The sequence below is a fragment of the Schistocerca serialis genome, chromosome 3, assembly GCF_023864345.2.
Source record: "Schistocerca serialis cubense isolate TAMUIC-IGC-003099 chromosome 3, iqSchSeri2.2, whole genome shotgun sequence".
In the NCBI taxonomy this organism is placed as follows: domain Eukaryota; kingdom Metazoa; phylum Arthropoda; class Insecta; order Orthoptera; family Acrididae; genus Schistocerca; species Schistocerca serialis.
Genome location: NC_064640.1, coordinates 517,204,616 through 517,232,221, shown reverse-complemented (window position 1 = coordinate 517,232,221; position 27,606 = coordinate 517,204,616). Strand labels below are relative to the sequence as shown.

The following is a 27,606-nucleotide window of genomic DNA, read 5'->3' as shown; positions in this document are numbered from 1 at the left end:
GTGGCTGGGAATTCTATGGTGACGCTGTGTCGATGAAGGAGACATGCCGAGAGTGCCAGACATGGCGTACTTTGTGAAACATTAATGGCAGACATTTCACAGTTCATATAGAAATTAATAGTAGCCAGAGGAATCATGATACCTCAAAAAGAAACATGTACATTACCATTATTTGCACGAATATTCTGATGGTGTAATCAGATTTTCAATATCTTTATTAGTTTAAAGTTTAGTATCTGACGATAAATTATACAAATAACACCAAGCAACAAATTTCCAAAATCTAAACGGTTCGTCCGATTTTGTCGATCGGCGTGTCTTTAGAAGGCTATTAGTGTAAATCTAAATTGGTATAAATTACAGGCCTGTAACTTGAATAGTACACGAGTTATTGGAGGTCAAAGTGGCCAATTACTATTGATCGCGTCAGGACATAAGTACTCCACAGTTACACGAAAAAATGGTAGCAGCATGCTTATAAATATATTTAGTCATCTATGTCTTTGTTTATATCCGACATATACTATTCATGAAGAAATTGGTCAACTGTTTATTGTGTTTTAGGAAGGACAGAGACATTAGGCTACTGGCATACTTCTGCTCTATTCCTTTGATATATGTTTATTTAATTTGTTTATGTATTTAATAATGTGTGTTAGAGCGTGTTTATAGTCCAGCCGTAGGAATATTTATTTAATTTCGAGTTATTTAAATGTAAATCCAGTATTTCGAATGTGTTTCATTACCTTTGTGAGTCTGCATTGGCTTGGAGACAGGGCGGGAGCGCTCTAGGCAATCACAGTGATCGTTCCAAAAAGTGGAGCGACTGTATGGAAGTGGGAGACGGTACGAGAGAGGACATGAGAGAGTCCTTGGCAGTACGGCGCGACGGTCGCGGGAAGACTTGGAGAGTGGAGCAGTTTGCGCGTGGTCGCGGGAGAGCTATGTTGTTGTTCATAACTAATTACGTGAAGTAGGAATCTATTGTTTCCCTGTTATTCAACTTACATTTTATTTAGTTGCTGGACCATCGACATACGTGTAAAAAAGGGCAGTCTTAAAGGTACTTCTGCTATCGCACTCATCATTTAAAGTCGTTAAAATAGTACCTGCAGGATTTATTTAATTGCAGTCTTTTATTTATAAATGTCTATATTACGTTCATAATTCGCAATTGCCGAGTGAGAGGAACCTTCGACCATTCGATTCATGTGTGTATTCATCTTGTTTACTGTAGACTCAGCAGTATTTGGCTAATAATGAAGCAACTACGTATCCCAGCTCCTAGACAACGAAACCAGCCAAAACTTTTAATATTTCATCTCTGAGTCTGTGGGTATGTAGTTGAGGGACATCACAACTCATTTCATTATTTTATTTTTAAAAGACCACACACACTAAATGTTAACCGTAACCAGTGGGGATCGTCTACACTCCAGTAATGTAATGCCGGTTAACGCTACCAAGGGTTTGTGAATTTACACTCATCGAAAAATAATACCTCCGCAAGGAACGTGGGAGTCGTTTGCTGACGCGCCTATTCACATAACACTACACAGTTATGGAAATCGGCGCCATGAAGTTCTCGATGCAATGACACGTAGTATGGATATTACTTATGACGATGCAGTATTGTGACAATACTACCTACGGACATACAGGAATCGTGGTGTAATTGGCGGGCTATTATCCATGGGTTGTGGTGCACTACCGCTAGTGTAGCTATTTCATTAGCACCTACTGTAACACGTGGCTTCGTTTCCTTTTTCCGGTCTGTGCGTTGCAATCAGACATAAAGGCGTCCACAGCCTTGTAAATGAACGAATGACAGCGAGCTTTCTCTGGAAAACGCTTCGCATGCAAGGCAACAGCAGCCTCAACATTTCTCCTACGTTCTTCGTAAATAAGGATCATATCAGTCTTACCTTGTGCGGTTGCAATATTCATCATCCACTTGCACGTCTGTTATCCGAATTGTAGGTAGGTGAGCAGACAATAAACAATGCTCAAGTATTGTAATGTTTAGAGCCGCCATCTGTTCTACGTGTGCTTTATAGGTGAGCAACGGTCACAGTGTACTGACTGTTATTATACATCGTAGTTCGCTACACGGCCACGGTGGCGCTTCGAGTAGTCCCCTGTCCGAAATGGAATACAGCGTTGCGATTTTGATTTCCGATTAGAAGTTATGAAATACTGGCCTGTCATAACCCCGCAGAATGGAGGTGGTGTCCCACGTGCCATGGGATATTCAAGGGCCATTGCAGAGTATGTCGTAAATTACGATTGTGTATCCATTTCTACTCCTCCGATCACAGCGTCATCTGTTGCGAAACGAAGAAAATACTTCGGGCAAAAGGTATGTAGACTTTGCCGAAGAATCGTAATCTGCAATAAAAAGCTGGGGTTACCACTGAAGATTTCAAAATTGCCCCCGCCAAGCAGGCACGGGGTGGGGTGGGATCGAATTTGGTATTGTTGGACGTCCCCTTCCAAAACAAGCAGATTGGAATTGTAACGTTTCTGGATCTGATGCGTATTTTTCAAGATATTTCAATGTCTTCTGTGAAAATGAACATCTTGTATTGTTTAAGTAGTGTCAATTTCTCTACCATGCCTAGGAAACGGTATGGCGTAGTCTTAGGCAGACTTGTGGTTCTCTCTAGTTTACGACCTGGCGGCAGGGGACAAATGATGAATACCGTACCCTATCGTCTATATCGAACAAGTACAGGGGAGAAGTTCATCGTAATGTAGGTGTGTGTTTCTAGCAGTATTTTGATATTACTACCGGTGTGTTGGGATCCGTTTGCCATTATTAGTGCAGACGAGAGATCCCTTGGCCGGAACTGATATAGCAGCAGGGGCATCCAACTGGCCCAGTTCGAGGACTTAACTGATAAACCACTTGTCCCTCCGACGTATGTTGCAGCTCGCAGCAAATTCTTGCTTTCCTTTCCACGCTTGTGGTGTGTTGGGCGTCTTCGTTCTGGACTGTATTCTCGTTGTCCTCTACGCAGTTTCTTCGGCGCTACCTAAACAGTAAGCAGATACGGCCGTCGTGTGGTGACGCTGCTCGGCAGTTTGCAGCACAGTCTGTATACCTTGCTGTTGCGGGACCGTCCAACACGTTCTTAGGTGCAGGTGGTCACTTTCAAACAGTCTCGAAGCTGAGGAACTTCTGCCATGTCATAAAGTGGTGTGACAGGAAAATCATATGGCAGTTGCAGAGCCAGCCGAATGGCACGACTCTGCACGGTCCGAAGCGTTTTCAGGTGTGTGTCGGCAGCGAATACCTAATGACGAAAGCGTACCCAAGGATAGGACAGAGCAGAGCCTTGTACAGCGAAACGCCCAGCCGCGAGGGAATCCTCGAGTTCGAAATCAGTAAAGGGTAGAGTTTGGTTAGTCTGGCCCTGGGTTTTTTCTTCACCACCTGGACGTGTGGGCGCCACGTAAGGCGGCGGTCGATGGTGACGCCGAGATATTGGGCCGTAAGACGCCATGGGACGGCACTTCCACCGACGAGAATCTGTGACACGCGTGCAGGGATGATGCGCCTGGCCACCAACAGGAACGGCGTTTTTGCGCCGTTGAACTGGAGACAGCATTGACGCCCCGTGCTGCAAGTGTGTCGACAGCGAGTTGCAATCTACGGCGCAGTACATGGGCGTTCAGACTTCTGCTGTAGAGCATCGTATCGTCTACGTAAAGAATGAGTTGTACGAGATCGATCTTCGGTGCGTCTGAGGTGTACGAGCACGGAGACCTGCGGCACGCCTGCAGTAATTAGACGAACGGTGGACAAGATACTTGCAGCTCCCACGTCAAATGTCCATCCCTCGACGTAGACACTGATGAGGCGAACGTGTGACGCTGGTATCCCAAGTTGAACAAGTTTGAACAAGAGCCCACGATGTCACAAGCCTTCGTTTTCATTTTCCACTAGTATGTGTGATTTGATTAATCGATGCCCAGCAGACAAACTACGAGAAAAGATTAGACGTTAGTAGGAACGAGACATTGTTGAGTATTAGAAGTATATGTGCATTTTTAAAGAATGTGAGAAAATCTGTATACTAAGCAATAGGATGCTAACAGTAACAACTACAGCTCAGCAGTAATGGACAGCACGGGACATACTGAATGAACAAAAAGGAGCAAATAATGCTGACATCTGGAACATTGTGCAACATAGGAGATACACACATTACGCAAACGTAAAAACTGTTCGAAATAGATGGTATTGAAAAGAACGTACATCTACATTTACATGGCTACTCTGCAATTCACACTTAAGTGCCTGGCAGAGGGTTCATCGAACCATTTTCATACTACTTCTCTACCATTCCACTCTCGAACGGCGCGCCGCGCGGGATTAGCCGAGCGGTCTGAGCCGCTGCAGTCATGGACTGTGCGGCTGATCCCGGCGGAGGTTCGAGTCCTCCCTCGGGCATGGGTGTGTGTTTTGTCCTTAGTATAATTTAGGTTAAGTAGTGTGTAAGCTTAGGGACTGATGACCGTAGCAGTTAAGTCCCGTAAGATTTCACACAATTGAATTGAATCGAATGGCGCGTGGGAAAAAGGAACACCTAAATCATTTCGTTCGAGCTCTGATTTCTATTTTATTCTGATGATCGTTTCTCCCTACGTAGTTGGGTGTCAACAAAATATTTTCGCATTCGGAAGAGAAAGTTGGTGATTGAAATTTCGTAAATAGATCTCGCCGCAAAGAAAATCGCCTTTGCTTCAGTGACTGCCACCCCAACTCGCGTATCATGGCAGTGACATCCTCACCCCTATTGCGCGATAACACGAAACGAGCCCTTCCTTGCACTTTTTCGATGTCCTCCGTTAATCCAACCTGGTAAGGATCCCATACCGCGCAGCAATATTACAGCAGAGGACGGACAAGTGTAATGTAAGCTGTCTGTTTAGTGGGTTTGTAGCATCTTTAAATTGTTCTGCCAACAAAGCGCAGTCTTTGTTTCGCCTTTCCCACAATATTATCTATGTGGTCTTTCCAATTTAAGTTGCTCGTAATTGTAACTCCTAGGTATTTAGTCGAATTGACAGCCCTTAGATTTGTGCGATTTATCGTATACCCAAAATTTATCGGATTTCTTTCAGTACCCATGTGGATGACCTCGCACTTTTCTTTGTTTAGTGCTAATAACCACTTTTCGCACCATACAGCAATTCTCTCTAGATCACTTTGTAATTGAAATTGATAGTCTGATGATTCTACTAGACGGTAAATTACAGCGTCATCTACAAACAATCTAAGGGGGCTGCTCAGATTATCACCTAGATCATTTATATAAGTCAGGAACAGCAGAGGGCCTATGACACTACCTTGCGGAACGCCAGATATCACTTCTGTTCTACTCGACGATTTACCATCTGTCACTAACAACTGTGACCTCTCTGAGAGGAAATCACGAATCCAGTCACACAACTGAGACAATACTGCATATGCAAGCAATTTGATTAATAGTCGATTGTGAGGAACTGTATCAAAAGCCTTCTGGAAATCTAGGAATATGGAATAGATCTGAGATCCCTTGTCGACAGCACTCATTACTTCATGGGAATAAAGAGCTAGCTGTGTTGCACAAGAACGATGTTTCCTGGATCCGTGTTGGTTATGTATCAGTAAGTCATTTTCTTCAAGGTGATCCATAATGTTCGACTACAATATATGCTCCAAAATCCTACTGCAAATTGAGATAAGTGATATGAGTCTGTAATTTAATGGGTTACTCTTATTTCCTTTCTTGAATATTGGTGTCACCTGTGCTACTTTCCAGTCTTTAGGAACAAACCTTTCGTCAATTGAGCTGTTGTATATGATTGTTAAGAAAGGTGCTAATGTGTCTGCATACTCTGAGAGGAACCTGATTGGTATACCATCTGGACCGGAAGACTTGCCTTTCTTAAGTGATTTGAGTTGTTTCACAACACCTAAGATATCTGCTTTTATGTCACTCATGCTAACAGCTGGTCTGGTTACGAATTCTGGAATATTTACTTCGTTTTCTTTCGTGAAGGAATTACGGAAAACTGTATTTAGTAACTCCGCTTTAGTGACACCATCATCGGTAACACTACCATTGCTATCGCGCAGTGACGCTATTGACTGTTTTATGCCTCTGGTGTGCTTTACATACGACCGGAATCTCTTTGGGTTTCCTACCATATTTTGAGACAATATTTCACTGTGGAAACTATTAAAAGCATCTCCCATTGACGTCCGCACTAAATTTCGAGCTTCCGTGAAACTTAGTCAGTCTTCGGGATTTTGCGTTCTTCTTAATTTTGCATGCTTTTTTCGTTGCTTCTGCAACAGTGTTCTGACGTGTTTTGGGTAGCATGGTGGATCAGTCCCGTCTCTTATTAACTTAAGCGATATGAATCTATCTACTACTGTCAATACTGTATCTTTGAATTTGAGCCATATCTGGTCTACACTTACATAATTAGCTTGGAAGGAATGGACTCTTAGGAAGGCATCAAGTGAATTTTTATCTGCTGTTTTAAATATATATATATATATATTGCGTTTATTTTTAGTGGTTTTGGTTCATATGGTTTTGAGCCTCGCTACAATGACCTTGTGTTCACTAATCCCTGTATACGTCATGACGTTCTTTATTAGATCAGGATTATTGGTGGCTAAGAGGTCAAGCGTGTTTTCGCAACCATTTACAATTCGTGTGGGTTCAGGAACTAATTGCTCAAAGTAATTCTCAGAGAAAGCATTTAGTACAATTTCGGAAGACGTCTTCGGTCTTCTACCGGATTTGAACGTGTATTTTCGCCAACAAATCGAGGATAGATTGAATCTCCACCAACTATAACTGTATGACTGAGGTACTTATTTGTAATGAGATTCAAGTTTTCTTTGAAGCGTTCTTTGAAGCGTTCAGCTATTACATCATCTGAGTCGGGGGTCGGTAGAAGGAGCCAATTATTATTTTTTATTATTTTGGTATGACTGTTGAGTATAACCTCTACCCAATAGTAATTCGCAGGAACTATCTATTTCAACTTCACTATCCAGCCTCCGATCCCTACATCGTTATAAAAATTTAGGCATTTTACCGGACGATGCAACGGAACCCGAGGCATGTCAAACAAGAACTGTAGTAGGTAAAGACTATAAGTGAGATATACAATTTTCACTCTTTACGAAAGGTGTTGCCGCAAATGAAAACCATTATCCGCGACGATAACTGCAGATATGACGAGTATGAAAGGTAATTTAATACGAAAACATACGTGACATCATTCTACATATCATGATATACACGAATAACCGACTGATTTGTAGACGGTGGTGAACATGAACCAAGATCTTTGAAATTTAATCTCAAGAATGAAAAACATAGCATGGAAGCTAAATGTGGTGGAGGGGGTCGAAGGGAGAAGTATTTATAGTGAGAAACCAGTTGTTGGGAAAAAAGAACAGTAACACAATTATATAAAAGCTATAATTTGCTGCTTGACAATCACTAGGTCCGATAAAATGACATCCTTAACTCAGCCACATTCTGTTCTCGCACGGAGAGACGGCCACTGAAAACATTTAGTACTGCAGTCTGTAAACTGAGTGATCGAAATACCTGAAGAACTTCTCTTTCGTTGTTGATGCAATGCGATGGATATAGTTTGGTAAAGAGTAGATGAAGCATTACCTCGGAAACTGTGGATAACTGCTTAAAGAATACCGACATAGTTCCAAAATAATTCCAAAACCCGCGTGACAATCGATACCGCAACCAAGACGGCGTTTGTGAGTGTATCAACGTTGTGTCATCTATAGTGCTGTTACTTACATCATGTGTATCGCTCTCGAACAATGGTATGGAATCGTTATATTCCACAATCAGGTCTTCGTCAGATCCCTGCGCTAACACATCAGCACTGCCTGCATTTTCACCTGAAAGGAGAAACAGAGACAATGTTCCAATAAAGAAACATTCTGCAAGTTCAGTCCGTTCTTTACATAAGCTGTAATCTATAAACTAACGCACATCTGACTTGGAGCTACTAGTATGGATTGGACTACTAAAAGATAAGATCCGTGAAGTTGGTTTGCGATTTTTGATAGGTGCTTTGGTTGTACACATATTGGAACAAAAGGGATAGGATTCGTTGCATGTTTTACAGGTGGGAAGAGATTTCAGATTAGAACAGTCTTTGTGAAGTTGTCAGTGTGGACAGGTGGGAAGGACAGAGGGTTCTTACATTTACTGGTGAAGTGATCACTATACAGTAGGCAATGGGGGCGTCGGATGGATTAGGACTGGTGAATCCCAGTTCAGTTGCATACCGTTTGAGGCATTGGAAGGTTCCGTTATGGATTAGGTGGCCAGTGGTGTCTGTTGATTCGGTGAAAGGGCTAAATAAGCATGGCTGTGGTTCTTATGAGTGCAAAATGTTTAAATTTCAAGGTACGGATTGAAATTTAATTTCCACACAATCTTTATACGGTGATTTCAGGGTCTACCTAACTGACAACATCAATGAGGATCGATGGGCAATGAGGCAAATGTGGTTTTGACCTGCAAGGGGACAGCAGGGTGAAGGTGGCATGGGTACAAATAGAAGACTTACTGGCGTAGATTGTTGATGGGATTGGAATCAGTGAATTTTATGATAACTGAGTTTCTTCTGGGAATTCTTTTGAAATAGAGTATTTAATGATAGATTTCTTGGAGGAGAGTCTTTGGGTTTAGGAATTTGGCTTCTGATATTGATAACAAAGCTTTATGTGTTTGAGAGATGTGGTTAAAAATATCGGTAGCTGGATTATTAATGGATGGTTGGGAGGGAGTATTCTGGGTGGGTGTTGTGACCATGTAATCTGTAACCACTTATCGTTTGGAATTTTTGGCCGTTTTGAAAAATGGGCGTGTGCGCTGTTACATTTCGGAGGCTTACTAGGGATATGGGATGGGGTTTGTTGGAAAGTGGAAGATAAGAGGTAAGTATCTATTCGAATGTTACCTGGAAACGGCAATGACGGCACTGCGGTGACGATGAGCTGTTCGTTTGGTACTGCAGCTAATGGTGCAGATGCTGGCGACAGTGGTGCTAATGGTGCTGTGTCTGGCAGAGCTGCTGGTGGCGCTGGTGGCTGTGTTGATATTTGCGGTAGTGGTGGTTCAGCTGATGTCTTGGGCTGTTCAGCTGCTGCTGCCGCCAATGGTGCCGATGCCGCCAATGCACAGTGCTCTGGATCTGAAAAAAGTGATAGTTACTGAATAAGTTGACTATTATAGAATCTTGTAGAGGAGGCTCTAGTGCATGTTACTCCAAAAGGAAAGTAGCGTATCTTTGATACTAGAGACGCTACGTTAGCTCAAAGTTACTGTTCTCGGCACAGCGTTAACGAGAGGTAATGACACATAAATATCACCCTTATTGGAAGTGTGTGTAACTTTTAATGACATAAATACCACCCTTATTAGAAGTGTGTGTAACTTTTTACTGAGTTCAGTTTGATTGAGGGTATCAGTGTAGGTATGTAGAAAAATTTAGCGTGTATCATGTTTCCATTGACTTGCACTACAGCGTGTTAGAAATCCATGTCAAATAGGGGACTGCAAAAAGATCTTCCTTGTAAAACTAAAATTAGAAAAAAAGATATGTATTCGGCGTTATTCAGGAATTTCCTTCGTGACGCTTTTAACTTATATTGCTTTGTAGTAGAATGTGAAAGAAATTTCTGACCTTCTCTGTCTCTCTACTTGTGGCGTTAGAAATACACGACGCCGAGGCACACTGGGCAGTTGTTTTGATAGGATATGTCGACTGCTACGAACACTGTTGCGTTTTTTATCATTTCAATATACACTATGTGATCAAAAGTATCCGGACACCCCAAAAAACATACGTTTTTCATATTAGGTGCATTGTGCTGCCACCTACTGCCAGGTACTCCATATCAGCGACCTCAGTAGTCATTATACATCGTAAGAGAGCAGAATGGGGCGCTCCGTGAAACTCACAGACTTCGACCGTGGTCACGTGATTGGGTTCACTTGTTCATACGTCTATAAGCGCGATTTCCTCACTCCTAAACATCCCTAGGTCCACTGTTTCCGATATGATAGTGAAGTGGAAATGTGAAGGGACACAATAGCATACAGGCCGACAGTTGAAGAGACTGCCGTCAATTGAAGAGGGTTGTAATGTGTAATAGGCAGATATCTATCCATACCATCACACAGGAATTCCAAACTGCATCAGGAACCAATGGAAGTACTGTGACAGTGAGGTGGGAGGTGATAAAACTTGGATTTCAAGGTCGATCGGGGTCTCATAAGCCACACATCACCTCCGTAAATGCCAAACGACGCCTCGCTTCCTGTAAGGAGCGTACACATTTTACGATTGAACAGTGTAAAAACGTTGTGTGGAGTGACGAATCACGGTACACAATGTGGCGATCCGATGGCAAGGTGTGGGTATGGCGAATGCCCGATGAACGTTATCTGCCAAGCTGTGTTGTGCCATCAGCAAAATTCGGAGGCAGTGGTGTTTTTCAAAGTGTTCAAATGTGTGTGCATTCCTAAGGGACCAAACTACTGAGGTCATCGGTCCCTAGATTTACACAATACTTAAACTAACTTATGCTAAGAACAACACACACACCCATGCCCGAGGGAAGACTCGAACCTCCGGGGGGGGGGGGGGGGCAATCCGTGACATGGCGCCTCAAACCATAGAGGGGGGGCTCGCAACCCTTGTTGTTTTACGTGGCAGTATCACAGCACAGGCCTACATTAACGTTTTAAGCCCCTTCTTGCTTCCCACTGTTGAAGAGCAATTCGTAGATGGCGATTGCATCTTTCGACCTGTTCATAATGCACGGCCTGTGACGGAGTGGTTACACAACAATAACATCCCTGTAATGGACTGGCTTGCACAGAGTCCTGACCTGGATCCCACAGAACACCTTTGGGATGTTTTGTAACGCCGACTTCGTGCCAGGCCTCACCGACCGACATCGATGCCTGTCCTCAGTGCTGCACTCCGTGAAGAATAGGCTGCCATTCCCTAAGAAACGTTCCAGCACCTGATTGAACGTATGCTTGCGAGAATGGAAGCTATCATCAAGGCTAAGGGTGGGCCAACATCATATCGAATTCCAGCATTAACGATGGAGGGCGCCACGAACTTGTAAGTCATTTTCAGACAGGTGTCCGGATACTTTACATAGTGTATATACACCAGATTCTTTATTTTAACTTGTTATTAAATCTTTATCATTTTTATAAAACATCTGCCAATTAGAATACAGCAATAACTAGTACATCGAAACCAGTATCCACGGAATAGAAGAAGCATGGTTGACCAAATATGGAGTTCAAGAAAGAAACAGATTGAAACAAAAGAAAACAAGCCACTGATTAACCTCTCTGGGGGACACCACCTTGACGAAGCACTGTCCGTGTGGGTGGAGAGGCTTGGTATCCGCTGGAAGCTGAGGGCTATGCCGAAGGTAGAGGACCTACTGCCGGAAAGGCCTCAGCCGATGGATCAAAGAGTGTCCCACAACGTCCCATCTTCCCTATCTACTCCTAGTCCTACCTTATTCCCTGACCCAACCCAAGGTGTGATGCGATCCGTGCTGACGGATGCGAGGCACATGGGAAGATGTGTCGCAAACAGAGCCTCAGGGATACCGGGCGACCTCCGTGAGTAATTAGCCTTACACCGTGTGGGATATTCGTGGTGTGGACCTCCTAGATCCACAAATCTCGTGGGGCCAACATGGACACGACTACAGAAAAAGAAACTGATGGGCAAATTGAGACCTCAGATACCCAAACATCGGGGACTGAACCGATGGAAGGTATTTCCACTACTGAATCAGGGTCTAGACCTGAGCCAGAAGTGGGAACTGTAACCGAGAAGCAAGACCAGATTAAGATCAAAGGCTTGTCTGGGGTCCAAACGAGGAAGCTACTCAGGGAACACAGGGAAAAGGAAGGAAAAGAATGGCCTCCTAAACAAAAGTGGAGGGAAGTAAAGGGACTAGAACCCAAGATTTCCAGGAAAAAACTTTCTCAGGTTGAAGGGTACACGCAGACCCCCACAACGTCAAAGGCAGGTAGTAAGTGGATAAGGGAGGAATCAAAGACTCCCTCCTCCCTGGATAAGCGAGTCCAGAAAAAACCGAGGCAAGAAATAGGGAAACAGAACTATAGTACTGCAGTCTCGGCTTTTAGGATGGCAGTTATCCAGGATGGTTACCCACTGGTGGCCATAACCTCGCAGCAGGAGGAACTAGTACAGATGGCTCTCTTTGAAAAGATTGGGGGGGGGGGGGGCGCTGGCCCAGACCCCAACATCAGGAAGGTCTATCTAGATCGTGGTGCACTCACTTTTGTCTGTGAGGGGGTGCACACAGTAGAATGGCTCAAGGACAAGGTGCCCATCATATCACTGTGGGAAGATGCGAAGCTGCTAGTTAAGACCGCAGCAGAGCTCCTTAAGACCACAAAGATATCATTAAGGGTACCCAAGATCCTTAAGGAAGTCTCTCCCAAGACTCTGTTCTGGAAAATAGGGGCCCAGAACCTAAAAGTCCCGACAGAAAACTGGAGAGTGATTAACCAGAAGGTTGCTCCAGAAGGACGAACCCTGGTGGTAGGGGTTGGTGAGAAGTCCCTGAAGGCAATGCGGGAGCAGGACCTGTAACTGTTTTTAGGGTTCTCGTAGGTCACTGTCAGGGTTCTCAAAGATGGCAGTAAGACAGAGCCCCCTAGTTGCTGCAGATTAATCTGCAGCACAGTAAAGGGGCCTCTGCTGCCCTGAGTCGCTGCCTGGGGAGACAAGAAGTGGACGTGGCCTGATACAAGAACCCAATTTATACAAAGGGGGTGTAATGGTCCTCGGAGGCACGGGAGGTAAGCTGATCTATGCTAGGAATCTAAGAAACTCCAGAACATGCATCTATGTTAGAAATGGCATTTCTTTCATGCCAATGATGGATTTCTGCTCTAGGGACTTAGTGACCATCAAAATGCAGCAATTTGAGGAAGGTATCACGAGGTAAATTATTTTGGCCTCAGCATACCTTCCTTACGAAGACAGTTCTCCCTCTCCCTTGGAGGTGAGGAGACTGGTAGAGACTTGCCAACGTCAAGGTGATCAACTGCTGGTGGGGTCTGACGCCAATGCCTACAACCTAGTGTGGGGTAGCAAGGACACCAATAGTAGAGGTGAGTACCTTCTTGAATTCCTCTTAGCTAACAACCTAGAGGTCCTGAATAGGAGCAATGAACCTACATTCAGGAATAGCAGAAGGGAAGAAGTAATTAACATAACAGTTGGTTCCATGATGATGGGTAGCTATGTCAAACAATGGCATGTGGTTTTCGAGCCATCCTCATCGGACCACATGAACATTAAATTCAAGGTTCAAATGGGAATCAGACAGACCATGACTTACAGAAATCCCAGGAAAACAGACTGGGAGACATATAGGAGGGACCTTCACTTAGGCTTATGGGAAATTAAAACCGCAATAAGGAAGCTAGTAGAATTTGAGGAAGTAGCAGAGGCTGTTAGCTCTGCCATAGTGACCTCATATCAGGACAACTGCACAATCACCAGAAAGTGCAGAAATAGGAGTGTTCCTTGGTGGAATAACAAATTGGAAATGCAAAGAAAACAGGTATGGAGATTGTTTAATATTACGAGACGTAAAGTACAATGGGCCAAATATCGTGAGGCCCTTCTCAGTTACAATCTTGCAATAAGACAAGCAAAGGGGGCATAGTGGAAGGCATTCTGTGAGGAAGTGGAAGACATGGCTGCACAAGCCAGACTTCACAAGATTCTCACTAGAGTACCAACTAATCCAGGAGGTACGTTGAGGAAGGAGAATGGGAAATATACAAAGACAGCACATGAGACGTTGGAATTGCTCCTCAAAACTCACTTTCCTCAATATGCTCTGCCGCATAACACACACCAGTATGTGACCCCAGAGAGACAACGGCTCTCAGGCACTCAAAGAGAGGACTGGGAATTGGCCAAGGAGTGTGTGAACTCCAACAAAATCCAGTGGGTGATGGGAACATTCCAACCATTCATGTCACCTGGCCCAGATCGAATTTTTCCAGCTCTCCTGCAACAGGCAGGAGGAAAGCTTATAGGAATCCTATGCAGGCTATTCAGGGTTAGCTTAGCAGTAGGAATCATCCCCAGTGTTTGGAGGGCAGTAAAGGTTGTCTTCATTCCAAAGCCAGGGAGAATTGATCATACCAAGGCCAAGGATATGAGACCAATCAGTCTGTCCACCTTCATTCTCAAAACATTGGAAAAACTGGTTAATGTATACATTGGGGAGGAGGCTAAGTAGGGTCCCTCTATACCTGAACCAACATGCATACCAACCAGGTAAATCATGTGAGAAAGCTCTCCACCAACTCTTAGGGAAGGTGGAAAAAGTACTTCACTTCCAAGAAATAGCCCTCTGCATCTTCCTGGATATCAAGGGGCACTTTAGTAACACGACCTTCGATTCCATGGTAAGGGCAGCAGAGGTGCATGACCTGGGGACCACTGTATGTAGGTGGACCAGAGGCATGCTTAGTGGAAGGAAGGTAGAGGCTACCATGATGAATGAGAAAATGGTAATTAAGACCACTAGAGGCTGCCCACAAGAACGAATATGCACAAGGAGGGTTGGACATTGTGCAAAAATAGTACATTAAACAGGATCTGAGAGTTAATCCTAAGACTACTGTTGTGGTGCCATTTACGAAGAGACATATTCAGCATGAAAGTTGGAATCTAAAGCTCTTCGATGAAACTCTACCTGTGTAGGGGACAGTGAAATATCTCGGGGTAACCTTGGATGAGAAGCTAACTTGGATCCCACATATTAGGAGTATCTGCTCCAAGGCAAAAAGCAGTTTAGTGAGTACTAGGAGGGCTTGTGGCAAAAACTGGGGCCTAAGCCCTAGGGTATGCACTGGATATACACCACAGTGATTAGACCTAGGATTTTCTATGGGGCCTTAGTGTGGTGGAAGAAGGTAGAACAGCGGGTTGCTGCTAAATAGCTTGCTAAGGTGCAGAGATTGGCCTGCTTAGCCATAATGGGCGGAATTAGCAGCACACCAACCGCTGGAATGGAAGTCATGATGGATATGCCTCCACTTCACCTTTGGGTTAAGATGGAGGCAGCAGGTGGGGCATACAGACTGGCCAAAACTAGGTCTCATTCGGATATCCAGAATCACACACTAACATAGTGAGTGAGGTAAATATAGGTATGGCTGGGGAAATGCCCGCCGACTATATAATAACTCCCAACTGCCTCATCAAGCCTTACAACAAAATAATTGGAAGTAGGGAGCAGTGGGAGAAAACAGTTCGACACCGTATGGGGGACATCATTTGGTTCACCGATGGGTCGAAAACAGATCAAGGCGTTGGGGCAGGGTTGTAAGGGGTTCAGCCAAGACTGAAGAGCAGCATCTCTCTAGGGAAACTGGCCTCTGTATTCCAAACCGAAATTACTGCAATCAGGGCATGTGTGGAGGAGAATACGAGTAGGTGCTACAATAACCGTAGCATCTACATCTATTCAGACAGCCAGGCAGACATGAAATCATTGACAGCTCCTGCAACAAGATCTAAGATTGTTGCAGATTTCCACCTAGGGCTCTGGTGGAGCTAGGGGGAAGCAATAGGGTGTACCTAGTGTGGGTCACTGGCCACTCAGGGATCTGTGGCAATGAACAAGTCGGTAGACTGGCTAGGATGGGGGCAACAACTCCATTTATTGGACCGGAACCTTCCTTGACAATCACCAAGGCTATGATCAAATTAGAACTACGGAACTGTCTTAGGAAACAGCATGTAGGATATTGGACCAAGGTCCATAAACAAAAACATGGTAAGGTTATGATGCCCAAGCCATGTTTTAAAAGAAGCTCTGTGATCCTGGGATTGAACAGGAAAGAGATCAAACTCATGACTGGGCTGATAACCGGCCATGGGAACTTCAAAAAACACCTACACAAAATGGGTATAATGGAATAGGACCCTAAATGTAGTATCTGCGATGAGGGTGAAGAAACTGCATCACACCTAATCTTTGACTGCATGGTATTGGAGAGTAAAAGATACAGAATCTTCAGGACAACTAGACCTGGAGAAATTGTGTCTAACAAAAAACTGGTAGAGGGACTCCTTGCACTATTTAATGGCACTGGTTGGCTTTACTAGATATACGGGGAGCGATACCGCGCAATAAACCTAGTTTCGGCGCGGGCAGTGGCGGGTCAGACCTAAGCTGTTTTAGCTCTCCTGTTAAAATCAATCAATCAATCAGTCAGCCACTGATTAACATAACAGGAATTGTCTCTGGCTAATCAAATGAGTCTTCGTTATTCCATTGCCTCGAAAATTGCCATGATTGTCAATGAAACCTTGACAGAGTCACCATTGCAGACTGATAAATAAAAAGCAGCGTTAAAATATCAGCAACACGCACAGTATTAAAACGTCTGCCGATGACGCATTTTCCGAAGTCGTCGACGGAAAGTTATCTAAATACCAGTACATGATTATTAGGAATTCAGTGAAAAAATACAATGCTCTTATCTAACCCACTTCCGAAAAAATGGTAGAAGCTAAATTTGGTGTCACCTATCAGATATATACATAATCGAAACTCGTTCGAAAGTCAGAGTACAAATACGCTTAAATCATATCAGAAAGTATTTTATATGTTCAATGTCAGGTTGATTTTAAAATAGGATTTAGATAGTTCTTCGGCACATCGAACACAAACAAAAGTTACTAATGGAAGAGATTCGGACGTTAATGTTTTTATTACATCGTTGGTTCTATTGCAGCTAGCATCTAGACAGTCTGTTACAAAAAAAGGAGTGATACGGAAAAATCGTAAGCCTTTGCCACTTCGTTTTCGTAGACCAACGAGGCTACAATTTTTATATGGAAACACAGAGTCTACTTCAAATGGTTAAAAATATATTGACGATCAGATTGTGTCACTAGTTCGTTTCAAATCATAAGTAATAATAATTCATTATCAAACAGTTTCCACAGTGATCTTTTACATCATCCACCTCCGTGTAGCAACATCTAAACATTTTAATAATCTCGATTTTGTAAAAAATATAGTGATACATGTTCCCAATATACGTTATGGATTATCAGCCTTACGTGCCTATATTCGTTGCTTTAAGTGTTTACTTCACCTTGGATATAAACTTGCGAGTAAAAACATTGGCAGCTGCGATCAACGGAAGACAAAAATCGTTTTGAGATTCGGGAAAAAGCACTTCACAAGGGGTTTCAAAGGCAGCTAGGTTCTTCTCGTTGATCGCTCAAAGGCTCGGTATAGGAACTCCAACGATAGCAACACTGCTCGTCATTTTTTCATTAATCATCAGTGTTTGCACAAATTCTGGGACCGGACGAAAATTTCATATATCAGTTTCGCGTTATCTTGCAGGTCATGCCATATGCCTATAACATGAGCTTCGAAAAATTTAATAAACAATTGTCGTGATACTGTGGAAATGTACGTAGACAAGTTCCCTTAGTATTACATGTGTACGACAGTTCACAAAGTCCTACTTCACGGTGCCTAGACGACAGAATCAAGAATTTTGCAAATAGGTCAGTTATATGAAATTCCTCAGGAAACCAGAAGTAAGGAGAAAAATATATCGTGCATGGTTATCAGGAAAAATCAAGCATAAATACAATGGAAGATGTTTTTCGTTACTTCCCGGTATCTTCCAATCCACTTGTTTTGAGCATGAGCAAAATGAAACCCAGCAACAGTAAAAATTAGTCAACGGACGCCTCACAGCTTTTGCTTTTTCCTGATAATGAGTCTGAAATTTTTTTACAAATTGCTGATAAGTATGATACGGATTTTGATTTTAAACTTTATAACTATCCCGACACTGAGAGCGGGAGATTTTTATGATTTTTTTCTGATTTACGTTTTTTTTAGTGTACATATTGTTACATAATAGCTGGAATGTTAACAGTTTTCAAAATATTATAATCATTAGGGTGTAGAAAAATATCCGCTACCAGTCACAATAAAAGGTTATTTATTTGTCACACGACCGGTTTCGAGCTTGCGCCCATAATTCATGTACATGTTTATACTGTTGGAGATCAGTGTATAAATACAAAAAATATTTGCTGGTGACTAAACAGATACAAGTGGCATCTGGTTTAGTAGGTGTGCATTGTTTATTTTTGATTTTGTTGTTACGTTTATCAATTACATCTGGGTTGTATCCATTTCTATGTGCAATTTCTTTTATAATGTTAATTTCTTGTTGTTCATCATGTGGGCTGAATGGGATTTTATGCATACGATAGAATGTGGATCTGAAGAATGCCATTTTACACTCCTGGAAATGGAAAAAAGAACACATTGACACCAGTGTGTCAGACCCACCATACTTGCTCCGGACACTGCGAGAGGGCTGTACAAGCAATGATCACACGCACGGCACAGCGGACACACCAGGAACCGTGGTGTTGGCCGTCGAATGGCGCTAGCTGCGCAGCATTTGTGCACCGCCGCCGTCAGTGTCAGCCAGTTTGCCGTGGCATACGGAGCTCCATCGCAGTATTTAACACTGGTAGCATGCCGCGACAGCGTGGACGTGAACCGTATGTGCAATTGACGGACTTTGAGCGAGGGCGTATAGTGGGCATGCGGGAGGCCGGGTGGACGTACCGCCGAATTGCTCAACACGTGGGGCGTGAGGTCTCCACAGTACATCGATGTTGTCGCCAGTGGTCGGCGGAAGGTGCACGTGCCCGTCGACCTGGGACCGGACCGCAGCGACGCACGGATGCACGCCAAGACCGTAGGATCCTACGCAGTGCCGTAGGGGACCGCACCGCCACTTCCCAGCAAATTAGGGACACTGTTGCTCCTGGGGTATCGGCGAGGACCATTCGCAACCGTCTCCATGAAGCTGGGCTACGGTCCCGCACACCGTTAGGCCGTCTTCCGCTAACGCCCCAACATCGTGCAGCCCGCCTCCAGTGGTGTCGCGACAGGCGTGAATGGAGGGACGAATGGAGACGTGTCGTCTTCAGCGATGAGAGTCGCTACTGCCTTGGTGCCAATGATGGTCGTATACGTGTTTGGCGCCGTGCAGGTGAGCGCCACAATCAGGACTGCATATGACCGAGGCACACAGGGCCAACACCCGGCATCATGGTGTGGGGAGCGATCTCCTACACTGGCCGTACACCACTGGTGATCGTCGAGGGGACACTGAATAGTGCACGGTACATCCAAACCGTCATCGAACCCATCGTTCTACCATTTCTAGACCGGCAAGGGAACTTGCTGTTCCAACAGGACAATGCACGTCCGCATGTATCCCGTGCCACCCAACGTGCTCTAGAAGGTGTAAGTCAACTACCCTGTCCAGCAAGATCTCCGGATCTGTCCCCCATTGAGCATGTTTGGGACTGGATGAAGCGTCGTCTCACGCGGTCTGCACGTCCAGCACGAACGCTGGTCCAACTGAGGCGCCAGGTGGAAATGGCATGGCAAGCCGTTCCACAGGACTACATCCAGCATCTCTACGATCGTCTCCATGGGAGAATAGCAGCCTACATTGCTGTGAAAGGTGGATATACACTGTACTAGTGCCGACATTGTGCATGCTCTGTTGCCTGTGTCTATGTGCCTGTGGTTCTGTCAGTGTGATCATGTGATGTATCTGACCCCAGGAATGTGTCAATAAAGTTTCCCCTTCCTGGGACAATGAATTCACAGTGTTCTTATTTCAATTTCCAGGAGTGTATGTTGTACTGGATGACATGAGGAGTTGTTAATGACAATGTCACTAGTGGTAGGTTTTCTGTAAATGTGGAAGGCATGGTTGTTGATTACATTAGATATTGTAAGGTCAAGAAAATTGATGCGTTTATCTACTTGATGTTCCACAGTTAAGTTGAGGTTGTTGTGCATGCTGTTGAGGCCTTTAGAAAGTTTGTCAATCTCCTCAGTTGTACCACTGTGCAAGATAATAGTATCATCCACATACGTTTAGTAGTATATTATTTTATTTTCGAGTGAACTATCTGACATGAAAAATTTATTTTCTGTGTGGTTAATATAAATATCTGGAAGTATTCCTGCCAAACTGCTGCTCATTGTAAGACCATCTTCCTATTTATAAATTTTGTTATTAAAGGTAAAATAATTGTGTGATAGGACTAGTTCTAGCAGGTCAATGAGTTCACATATCTCAGCCTTGGATAGCTTTTTGTGTTTTAATAGGTTGTTTCTAATTATCTGAATAGTGTCATGTACAGGAATGTTGGTGTAAAGGTTTATTATGTCTATTGAAGCAAATTTGGCACTCTCTGTTATTGGTAAGTCTTTGACATGCTCAATAAGTTCATAACTATTCTTAACTGAAAAATTGTTTTCATAGGTATAAAAGTTACTAAGAATGTCTTTAAGTTTCTTGCTGGTCTGTTTCTTGTGATGACTATGGGGCGTATAGGGCCACTTTTCTTATGAATCTTTGGTTGGGAACGTAGTTTTGGTGCAGATGGAGTAATTACAAGGCACTTTAGAACATCAGAGTCAGATAACAGGAAGTCAGAAGATTTCAGTTTTTCTTAAGCTGGGCCTAAAATTTGGGTGTGGAGTCATTGTGTATTTCGTGTATGTTACTATTCTGGAAAAATTCTAGAGTTTTGTTGATATATTCAGATTCGTACAGAACAACAGCTGAGTTCCCTTTATCAGATTTGGCTACCAGAGCTTTGTTTTCAGATAGTTTTCTATTAATATTTCTGAGCAGTTTGGAGTCTTAGTTATTTAATTTTTGATTCTGTAAGTTTTTGTGTATGATATTGGTAACTTGCAGCCTAATACTAATCTTCTCATTATTATTTATTTTAGCTGAGTAACATGCCATTTTAGAGCAACAATTAATTCTCTGTTATTGTTGTCAGTGAGTATAGGTGGCATATTATGTTTGAGACCCTTCTGAAGTAATTCAGTTTCATTTTTCAAATGAGAGTTTGGTTGAATTTGTCAACCTATCACTACCTTTGTTCTGATGTGGAAGTAGTCCTAGTTGTTGCAGTTGGTTAGGGTTGAGACCAAATTATTTCTGAATATGTCTAGTTGACGTTACTAGTTGTTCTTTGGACACTTGCTCATTAATTTTATCTAAAATACACATAAATAGCATTTGAGTCAAGGAGTTGCCTAGTGACAAGTGGAGTTAGAGCATTTGTTTGTTAAGGGCATCTTTATGCTTGTATAATGATTGGATTTCAGTTTTTAACCAAACAGTTTCACATTTTGACTTGGTAAAACTGAAATATGGACGTGTAAATGATAAAAAGTGTGTAACTAAGTGGCAAAACTGTCACCACAGCGTAACTATAATAATGGTGTCTCATCTTTATGTAAGTACAGATATATTTTCGTCAAATGCTGCCTTGCCACTTGTATCTGTTTAGTCACCAGCAAATATATTTTGTATTTATACACTGATCTCCAACAGTATAAACATGTACATTGATGTATAAACACCCGATTATGGGCGCAAATCCGAAACCGGTTGTGTGACAAATAAATAACACTTTATTGTGACTGGTAGCAGGTATTTCTCTACACCCTGTAAAGGAACAGTCACGTAGTTCAACAGCATCCACTATGGATAAAATTCATTATAAGCATTACTTGTCATTTTTAATTTTGAAACTATAATAGGGAATTTCTAATCAGCGACCCCAAATCTGTTACATAAAAATTCAGGTTTATATCTAAAGCTTTTTCTATTTTTGGTCAACTCCTCTGACATACAGACCACTGTGTGATGCCTGTGATGCCACCGACGTCTCCGATGTCACTGAAGAAGTACCGGTCGCTGACGAAGGGCCGGACGCTGATGAAGGGCCAGACCCTGATGATGGGCCGGACCCTGATGATGGGCCGGACCCTGATGATGGGCCGGACTCTGAAGTTGGCGCTGATTCTGTTTCTGCTTTTGCTCTTGCGGCTGAAAATTTCAGAGTTCGGTTTAATATTGTGCTATAAGAGAATCAACCGCACAGCCACAATTAACATACAAGTGAACAGTAGATGAGAACATAGACACAAACACAGAAGCAATTCATGTACTCATACCAGCAGTTACTGACGGCCAGTGAACACAAGATGAGAGGCATCTAGCCAAAACCAGGTGGTGGCCATGACGGAAAGTAGCCAGAGAAGGAGAAGAATGTAAATTGGATCTCAAAAGCGAGAACACGCACTCTCAAACCGACGTCCATTGAAAAAGAACGTTCTTGTGCAACAACACATGGAGGAAAAGGGCCAACACAGCCTCTCCCGGCGGAAATCTGTAGTAGAAAGCAATTTTACTTAAAATTCCTTGAGTTCTTTGACATTTGTAGTGTGAGGCAGAGTTCTGACTGTAGTCATATGATAACATGGAGGAGTAACACCTTTCCAAGAAACCTAAAACTCCAACTACAATAAGAATGTTTGAGGAGAGAGGAGAGATTAGTGTTCAACGTCCCACAGGCAACAAGGTCGTTAGAGACGGAGCACACACTCCGATTAGGGAAGGATGCGGAAGGATATCGGCCGTGCTTTTTCAAAGGAAAGATCCCAGAATTTGTCTGAAGCAATTTAGGGAAATCACGGAAAACCTAAATCAGGATGGCCGGACGCGGGTTTGAACCATCGTATTCCCGAATGCGAGTCCAGTGTGCTAACCAATGCGCCACCTCGCTCGGTGATGTTTGAAAAAGCTGACTTGGCCAAGTTACTTTTCAACTCTGCAGTATGTAAGACCGTGAACAAGGGGCGTAAGTTACGTAAATACTCTTCCAGGGATGAACCCATCACAAGGAAGTCAGGTAATTGATGGGCTCCGGAATGGACAACATCAGTCGTTCCAAAAAACGCTGAAGAATCGCCGGGGGCGCTAGCCACAGCGAACGAGAAGTGCTGATAAAAGTACGACCCGCGGCGCGTGTTAATTACAAGGAACTGTTTAGAATCCTAATCCAAAGAACCTGTAAGGTGGCTTCAGACAAATCAGTTTTTAAGAAAAGCTGTCTGCTGACGAGTTTAACCAATAACTCGTCCGGATGGAGCAAAGGGTGGGTGTCGGTAATAGATAGAGGGTTAACTGAAACTTCAAAGCCAGCTCAAAGGTGAAGCTGACCAGTCGGTTTTTTAACAGTCACTCGGTGTAATGGACTGCCCAATTCTAATTACACTTGATCACCCAAAACCACTTCAATACGGAACGCACGGGAAAAACGCGGCCGCCCAGTACGTTTCAGAGTAATGTGGACCTCAAAATTAGTGACCCAACCTAAACCACCTGACTAAGGGGACGAATGGAAAAAACAAAAGTACTGAAATCATCCAGGCTGAACAAATTTGAGGTACCAGCATCATCCTCTACCAAAATGACAAGGAACGAACAACAATTTATACACAGTGGGCGGCGTAAACTGCCCCAAAATTTTAATATGCTGCTTGTTGTAACTCACCAAATGTCGAGTAACTGGAGACAACGACGGAGATCCCAAATCCATAGAAGTTTGTAAGTTCAGTAAAATCATGGCTGCACCCATGTCCACATGTAGTGAGGGCACTTGCCCATCACTGGCACTGCGAGAAATAGCTTTTTGTTATGATTCGTAAGCATTAGAGACAACTGAAACACGTGACCAGCCGGTTCGATTACGGCTGAGGACGAACCGCATACGCTATATGCCTTTTTTCCTTCAGTTGTTGCACGTCGCCCAGTGCTTAGATCACACGGCCCAAACATGTTGCGCGAAACGGTATGGGGAAGACGGGCGCTCGGCGGAGCGCTGCCGTTGCTGTCGTTTTTGGCATGTCGATGTCCTGTGCGGCGCGGAGGCCGCGGTTGTACAGATGCCACGTCCAACACCCTCCCCCCTTCCCCAGAAAACTGACCGGCGTCTGACAGCCAGCGACGGTGACACACCAAGCCTCAATCTGGTCACCAGCAGCACGAGATACCTCGAAAGATTGAGCAATATTTACCACTTCAGCCAAAGATGACTTCTAGTGAGTGTTGACGCACCTCCTTGTCAAGAGCCAACCGAATGAAGGCGTCACTGACCATAGAATCAGCACGGGAGTCGTGATGAACATCGGTAGCAATCTGCGACCGGAGTTCGACCGCCCAAGCGCGGTAGTACTTGTGGACAACGATAGAACTTTACAAGTTTGCGTTTACGGTAAACCAACACTTTTCGTCGAACGAAAACGGTGCGGGTCCTGGAGCGAGGCTAACTGGCACAACAATTGGTAGATCCGAGAAGAAATGCAAGAAAGAAACAAAGCGTTAAGTATGTTTGTATCAGTGGTATCAGGTGTTGCCACAGCCGCTTCTCGTAAGCCTTCCAGTCTTCGACCGCATCCTCGTAAGGGAGAAATGGCGGCGGGTACGCCGTCGGCGTGAAAGCCTGCCTAGTCAATGCGCCCGACAGGTTCGAGGTAGCATCCGCAAGAGCCTGCTGCTTCTGCGTCTGTTCGAGGAGAGATTGAAGCACTGCATCCATGGACAGAAGAACCGAAGGTGGAACTAAGCAAACTGAACACGTGGAAGTGAGCACCCTATTCACCGTCAGTTCTGTCGTCAACACTACGGCCACACTCATCCAATGATAATTCTTGATCCACATACAAGTGAACAGTAGTTGAGAACATGCACGTAAACATAGGAACAATTTAGGCACTGACGGTAAGTATTGAACACAACATGAGGGTGAGTGCGTACTGCGCTGCGGCTATGAAGAGGAGTCTTCCTGTAGACGGCTTTTCGCGGATGATGCTGTAGTATACAGAGAAGTTGCAGCATTAGAAAATTGTAGCGAAATGCAGGAAGATCTGCAGCGGATAGGCACTTGGTGCAGGGAGTGGCAACTGACCCTTAACATAGACAAATGTAATGTATTGCGAATACATAGAAAGAAGGATCCTTTATTGTATGATTATATGATAGCAGAACAAACACTGGTAGCAGTTACTCCTGTAAAATATCTGGGAGTATGCGTGCGGAACGATTTGAAGTGGAATGATCATATAAAATTAATTGCTGGTAAAGCGGGTACCAGGTTGAGATTCATTGGGAGAGTGCTTAGAAAATGTAGTCCATCAACAAAGGAGGTGGCTTACAAAACACTCGTTCGACCTATACTTGAGTATTGCTCATCAGTGTGGGATCCGTACCAGATCGGTCTGACGGAGGAGATAGAGAAGATCCAAAGAAGAGCGGCGCGTTTCGTCACAGGGTTATTTGGTAACCGTGATAGCGTTACGGAGATGTTTAATAAACTCAAGTGGCAGACTCTGCAAGAGAGGCGCTCTGCATCGCGGTGTAGCTTGCTCGCCAGGTTTCGAGAGGGTGCGTTTCTGGATGAGGTATCGAATATATTGCTTCCCCCTACTTATACCTCCCGAGGAGATCACGAATGTAAAATTAGAGAGATTAGAGCGCGCACGGAGGCTTTCAGACAGTCGTTCTTCCCGCGAACCATACGCGACTGGAACAGGAAAGGGAGGTAATGACAGTGGCACGTAAAGTGCCCTCCGCCACACACCGTTGGGTGGCTTGCGGAGTATAAATGTAGATGTAGATGTAGATGTAGATGTAGATGTAGGCGGCGCGGCGGATAGCGCGCCGTGTGTACAACTCATGGGGCTCACCGCAGGTCGCCGTTGCTGGAATATTCGAAGAGTAGCGCGCCGGTGGCCTTGTGCCGCGGCACGTATTACGTACAGTGTTAGAGCAGTTAACGCTATATGTACTAAGGAAGACAGAGAGGGATGGGAGGATGTCAAAATACGACAACGATGTAAGGGCAGTGGCTGTGATTGAACTGCTTGTACATGAGACGGTGCTACCGTCCCACGTCGTTCTTCGTGTAACACGTCTGAGTGGAACAATGTGTCAGAGGCGGGCGGTAGCGACTATAGTGACGACAACGGCGACGGGGGAGATTCCTTTAACCGGCTTCAGCGGGGCGGCGATTCCCGGTCTTACATCGGTTCGATTACGTCTGGCAGTGGCGATATCTTCCAAGAACGGTCCATCAGATGACCGGAGGCACCAGGTGATCGGCGGCAGCGACGTTAACGAAGAATTCTTCGAACAGTGCTATCAAAACCGTGAATCCACTTGTTTCTCGTGCACATTCATACGGCCCCTTGTAAAATCTCGACACCATTGTCAGACATTTCACTACCTCATTACACCAGCCCCATATAGTAGGCACAACTCCTGAGCATTCTGAGTAACGATTTTGTAAGTCAATGTTGTCTTCTATCGCTAAACGCCAGATGATTATTCAGTAACAATAATTAAATTTATGACAACCTAAAAAACGACACATGTTACTGTACTCCAGCAACCTCATTCAGAGCTGCAAACATTTAACTGTAACTAAACGCCTCTTGCTTTCGAATAGGCTTCGTACAGTCATTCCTTTCACGATCCTTCCGTGAATCGAACGGTAAGAAGCGTCAATGTCTGGCACAATGAACATATTTTGGGCTATGTTGAAGAGTATTAATGTAGACAAAAACCGGTAAAACATGGATCCCAAATGGGGAGATGATCTGTGCGAATAGCCCCATAATTGTTGAGCTACGTACACTACTGGCCATTAAAATTGCTACACCACGAAGATGAAGTGCTACAGACGCGAAATTTAACCAACAGGAAGAAGATGCTGTGATATACAAATGATTAGCTTTTCAGAGTATTCACACAAGGTTGGCGCCGCTGACGACACCTACAACGTGCTGACATGAGGAAAGTTTCCAACCTATCGCAATTGTGGTTTATCGTATCGCGACATTGCTGCTCGCGTTGGTCGAGATCCAATGACTGTTAGCAGAATATGGAACGGTGGGTTCAGGAGGGTAATATAGAATGCCGTGCTGGATCCCAACTGCCTCGTATCACTAGCAGTCGAGATGCCAGGCATCTTTTCCTCATGGCTGTAGCGGATCGTGCAGCCACGTCTCGATCCCTAAGTCAACAGATGGGGACGTTTGCAAGACAACAACCATCTGCACAAACAGTTCGACGACGTTTGCAGCAGCATGGACTATCAGATCGGAGACCATGGCTGCGGTTACCCTTGACGCTGCATCACAGTCAAGAGCGCCTGCGTTGGTGTACTCAACGACGACCCTGTGTGCACGAATGGCAAAACGTCATTTTTTTTCGGATGAATCCAAGTTCTGTTTACAGCATCATGATGTTTTCCCTCTTGCCCTCAGATTTGGCTACCATGATTCGTTTTGGGATCCTGCCATCGTCCATTCTCTTAAAATGTCAAAATCATTGTATCCAACTCCTCTTAAGTCTATCACTCAACTTTTCTACTCCTATTTACTTCCTATCATGTTATTTCTCACTCGGTCTCTCCTCGTTTTCCCGAATATATTTCTCAGGGATTTCATTTCGGGAGATTGGACTTTACATTCCTGTCTTCTTGTTGTTCCACAGGTCTCCGATGAAGATG

The 27,606-nt window shown here is 44.1% G+C and overlaps 1 protein-coding gene across 1 annotated transcript in view; it reads right to left on the bottom strand.

Annotated features, from left to right (window-relative positions):
* Window positions 1-27,606, bottom strand: part of LOC126470394 (uncharacterized) — a 120,485-nt gene that overhangs the window by 10,956 nt on the left and 81,923 nt on the right. Inside the window, exons 2-4 of the mRNA XM_050098237.1 lie at window positions 21,888-22,079; window positions 9,013-9,246; window positions 7,839-7,942 (exon numbers count right to left, since the gene is read on the bottom strand). Coding sequence (XP_049954194.1) covers window positions 7,839-7,942; window positions 9,013-9,246; window positions 21,888-22,079 — 530 coding nt within the window. The remainder of the gene's footprint in view (window positions 1-7,838; window positions 7,943-9,012; window positions 9,247-21,887; window positions 22,080-27,606) is intronic.